The sequence below is a fragment of the Drosophila navojoa genome, chromosome 4 (genome assembly GCF_054131105.1).
Source record: "Drosophila navojoa isolate 15081-1374.11 chromosome 4, UAZ_NAV_1.0, whole genome shotgun sequence".
NCBI lineage: Eukaryota > Metazoa > Arthropoda > Insecta > Diptera > Drosophilidae > Drosophila > Drosophila navojoa.
Genome location: NC_142892.1, coordinates 1,751,612 through 1,756,505, shown reverse-complemented (window position 1 = coordinate 1,756,505; position 4,894 = coordinate 1,751,612). Strand labels below are relative to the sequence as shown.

The 4,894-nt window shown below is 39.9% G+C and overlaps 1 protein-coding gene across 1 annotated transcript; it reads left to right on the top strand.

The window, feature by feature from the left end:
• The first annotated feature begins 2,402 nt into the window (after positions 1 to 2,402).
• On the top strand, positions 2,403 to 3,267 carry LOC115563123 (uncharacterized). Its single transcript, XM_030385606.2, has 2 exons — positions 2,403 to 2,883; positions 2,956 to 3,267. Exons 1-2 carry the CDS (start codon positions 2,439 to 2,441, stop codon positions 3,102 to 3,104), a joined length of 594 nt encoding a protein of 197 aa, XP_030241466.1. The 5' UTR covers positions 2,403 to 2,438; the 3' UTR covers positions 3,105 to 3,267.
• The last annotated feature ends 1,627 nt before the right edge of the window (positions 3,268 to 4,894 follow it).

The window sequence follows — 4,894 nt, the reverse complement described above, 5'->3', positions numbered from 1 at the left end:
TAATAACATAATCCTTGCTTCATTAGCATTGTATCTCTGAAAATCTGTTGGCGTTTGCCTTGTAAACACAATTGTTGTCGATTTGCGGATCGGTTAACATATCGATGCAGCCGAGCCGGAGATTCAACTGAACTCGATTCCCATACAATGTCTCGACATGCGGCTCAACACTTACAAATTAAACGCATTCAAGTGCAAGATGCTGGAATTTTGATTGGGTCAACAACAAGTCGAAAGAGGCGCGCGGTAGCTGAGATGCCATAACAAAATGTGTCAAGTGCCAGACATAAATGCCCAAGTAACGGCCCAGCCAAAGGAGTCGATTCCTGCTACTTGGCCTCTCCTGATCTCTGCTGCTCTCCCCTCCCTCTGCTGCTGCTTCGTCTCGTTCGTTTGCTCGCGGCCTTTTTGCTGTTTGCTCTCGCCATTCGACATGCAGCTCAGCTCAGCTCGGCTCCTTCGGCTTCGCATCATGAGACAATAAATTTTCGGTGCGTCAATTTTTTTTTTCCTTCCTCTTTTTTTTTTTGGCTTGCAGATCGTGGTCGAGGCTGCGGCTACGTTTTCGATACCCTGCAATAGAGAAGGGGTATATTGCGTGTGTGTTGGGACTGATCTCAGCTTGTGAGCTTTTCGTACTCTTTGACTAGATTTGACAGGCAGATAAACGGATAGGGTCTATCTCTGAATCTACAAAATCTGTTATCCCTAGTTTTGTATATCTACGCTTACATGCATAAGAAGTTCGTCTATGTTCGGATTAAAATGTTCCCCGTTTCCTTGCAGCGCATCTGTTAGTCGTGTAAACTCTGTGCTCGCATCGCGCTTTGGTTTTTGTGCGCGCTTTCCAATTAAAAATGCGCCACAGTTTTCGTCGCAATTGGAGTTTGGCCGTTGCTCAGCTTGTACTTATTTGTAAGTTGCACGCATGCAGTCGTAGAATGTTGCCACAGAGACTGCTCCAGCGGCGTCTATAGCAACAGTTGCTGCTGCTGTTGCTGCTGCTGCAGTTACTCTTGGTAGATTCTCCTGCTGTCCTCAGCAGCTTCCACGTCAGCCACTGCTTCTCGCATTCCCTTTTGCTTCTGCTTGTGCGCCTTCTCCTGCTGCAGTTCTTCTCTTGCCCTGCCGCCCGCTCCTGCTGCATTATCAACGATCTGGCGACCTTCTGCTGCGCTTGCCGCTTGCTGTTTTCATTAATTTACATAAAAATATCTTAATTGCAATGCCTCGTTCTTTTTCGCTTCTTCATTATACATTATCAACGGCCATGTCATGTCGCCGACGCGTCGCCTCGTCCGCTGGCCACGTTCCATGCTCCTTCTCCTGGTCCACTTGTCCAACGACTCGATCATTGGGGCTGACAAATTTTCGGTGGCAGCACGTCAAGCACATTGACCAAAAAGCTTGCGCATCCTGATGCTGGAGTCGAAACACATGTTCTGCGACACCAACCGCCTTGTATCTGCCCCCGGCCCGCGGCCCGCGGCGCATCCTCCTCGCTCACCCGCTGCATAATCACTAATAAATGCGCCTTTCAGTGCTATAAAAATGATTTGTTGATAATTAATGCAGAACCAAAAGCAAAAAATAAAACCAGTTCGCGCGCTTACCTCAAAAGAACAGCAAATTATTGTTGCTGTTGCTGTTGTTGCCTTTGCTGTATGATGCACAATCAAGCCTTAAACGCAATCAACGCACAGTAACTCATGTCTGTGCGGCTCCCAGCTGACAGGCTGCAGATAGAAAGAGATAGCAGGCCAGCTAATTGCACGGCGCAAGCAAGCCGAAGTCGAAGCCGAAGTCGAAGTCGAAGGAGTTTCACATAACAAGCGCGCAATTAATGCGCAGCATAAACTATGTAGTAGAAAAACTTGCATCATTATCATTATTATTATTATTATTATTTACGCGATCAAATTGGCAACAGAGGAATAGCAAAGATAATCAGTGTTGGTTAATGCACGAGACACGCGTCAAATTCGCAGCAGCACGTTCTGATGTGGGTGCGTGACAGTGAGCGAGAAAGAGACGGCAAATAACAATAACACAAATGTAAGTGTTAACATTCCGCTGCTAAGCAGTTGCTGTAATGCTAATTAACAAAGAGTAAGCTTAAATAACCAATCAGAGCAATGCAGAGAGCGGAATGGGACGCTGATGCTGCTGCTGCTGCTGTTAAGCTCTCTCACTGCATGTGAACGAAAGGGAAAGCAGCACACGGAAAAAGAGTAAAGAGTCAAGCTAATGAAATTCTAATTAGAATTCTCTTCTGCATGCTCACTATTCACACCCGCTGCATATGTAACATATTGCTAGTAGAAATGTTACTTTAAATTATGAAACCAGTGTTGAGCACTGTTGCTCAGAAAAAGCAATTTAGACATTACGCAGCACTTTAAATTGTTAGACCTCGTGTTGTTTGGTTGAGCTTCGAAATGAACACTGATAGGATTATCAGGGAATTACAGAGAATTCCACAAATCCTCACAAAGGATGCATTAAACTGGCAGCAGATCGTCGAAGATGGAGCCAACTACATGAAAAGTTATGCGAACCAATGTGCGAAAATCTTTAAGAGGGAAATTAATTTGAAGAAATCGAGATCGCTACGGCAAATCGGCAAAACCAAACGACGAACATTGCGAAACATTAGGCATATCAACAGGAGGCGCAAGGACCTCAAAGAATCGGTGAGACTGCTACACATTATCCAGAGTCGTACTCAGGTCATGTATTCACGCGTTCGCTACTGGAGAAATGATGATATTTTGCAAGAGATTGACATTGAGTCGAGCCAGACGGCTGGTAAGCTGCTGGAAGTGTTGAAATTCCTAAAAGATCAATACGATCTCGAATGGGAGGCTATGGAAATGGTCATACGTAAGTGGCAGCGCTTGCCCCATAAAAATTTCCCGACTCTGTTACGCGACGTTCTTCTACATTCACTTTCAGGCCATCTCAAAAATGTCGCCAGCATTGACGAAGCCATAATGCTGATGCGCATTTGGCTGAAGAGCAGCCGCGCCGAGAGAGAGGACTTCAGCGCCAACTTGGCCGAGAAGTTTCAGGCCATTGAGCAGCATCGTGCCGCTTCCCAGTAGGACGCAGAATGTGCCTCGGCTGTCAATGCTGTTCAAGAGGTTCTTTAGCAAGTTATTCCACTCAACAATAACTGTTCGCTCTATCCGATTTCCCACTATTTTTGCCTCACAACATAAAACAAAACATTTGCATTTTTCAATCATTTCATTTCTTTTGTTACTTTTTATTGGAAAAATGTGTGTTTCTTCTGTTCTCTGTCTGCACGCCAAAAAACCGTTATTAATCATAAAGAACTTGCAAAAAATTGTTGTTTTTTTTTTTGTGGTTTTTCTTTCATTTTTTGCACATTTAAAATTTGACTCGATCTTTTGCTATTTTTTTAGTTTATTTTTTTTTTTTTTCTTTTCTTCTGTTTGACTCACGCGGTAGCAAAAACAAAACTTAATTTGTAATTTGACTACAACAACATTTTGTTTGTTTTGTTTGCCCAATATATATTTGCTTGTATATATAATTATTATAATTGTATATATAATATGCAATTCTGTAGCTAATTTTTCCTTCTTTTTTTTCTGACATACATTTCCTAATTATGTATATATATATGTATATAATGAATGCATGGCGTTTTGTTTTAGAAACAAATTGCAATTGTTTTTCATTTTTTTTTTCAATTTTTTGTTTCTTTTCAAAATTTTTTTAGGTTTCTGTTTTCTTGAATTTGCAATTGAAATTTGGCCTATGTACACACATACATGCCTACACTGAAATGCATGTGCATGTGCATATGTGTGTGTGTGTGTGTGTTTGCCGTAAAACTAACCTCGAGGCTAACCTTAACAAATTTATAAATTAATAATTGCATACTTTTAGGCTAGGGGCTGGGCTAGTAAATGGTTTTCGCTCTTGCTTCTTTCTTCTCTCTCTCTCTCTCTCTCCTCTCTCTCTCTCTTTCGCTCTGACTCTTTCCTTCGCTTAATGCACTTATGTCATGTTTATATATATTTATTCAAGCCTTAACTAACTTTACAAATTTGTCAAATTTTCTTTTGTTTTTCATTTCACTTTATTTGTGTTTTCTTAGAAAATTCAACTCTTAAACTGAGTTGAGTTTGTTTTTAAAAAATTCTGTTCCCACCATTTTTCGGTTTTAATTCATATATATATATATATATATTTCATTTTATTTTTGGTTTATATATATTTATTTATGAATGCTTGTTGTCAATTGTTGCTCTCTTTATATATATATAAGTCAGTGTGTCTGTGTGTATTACAGTTACAATTATTGCTATATATATATATGTATTATGCATATGTGTATGTCGTTAGCCTTCGTCAGACGAACTGACGAACTCACCACACCAGCGTGGTGAACAAATGTGTTGAGTTGAATTGAGTTGAGTGGCGAACTGAAACCCTTAGCTAGGAAATGTTTTCTTTTCTCTTTTGCTTTATGAAAATTATTGGAAGCGTGTTTGGTATTTGTTTTGCTTCTTTTCTTCTCTTTTTATGATATGAAAAAGCGCCGCGCTACTTAAGTACCAGAAATTGACTTACTCTTAGTAATTTGTTCTTTGCAAAAACAAAAAAAAGAAATGATCCAAACAAAAGTAATTGCAAATAATTCATGTTTTATTATACACGAATAAATCGAATGCTAAACGTGAAATAAAAACCAAACTACTTAAAAGTTAAGCGTGTGTATGTGTGTGTATGTGTCTATGGGTGTGTGGTATATATGTACTAGAAAACGTCTTTGTAAATGTAGATTTGTTTGTTGTTTCGCTTTGTTGTTAAATTATGCTAATTAAAATACACAGGTAAAAATAATTTCATTGTTTAATAA

Excerpts from the sequence above, each read along its gene's own strand:
- LOC115563123 (XM_030385606.2), top strand. The coding sequence starts at position 2,439 with ATGAACACTGATAGGATTATCAGGGAATTACAGAGAATTCCACAAATC. Across the intron at positions 2,884-2,955 it reads GGCTATGGAAATGGTCATAC|GCCATCTCAAAAATGTCGCC; the intron begins GTAAGTGGCAGC and ends ATTCACTTTCAG.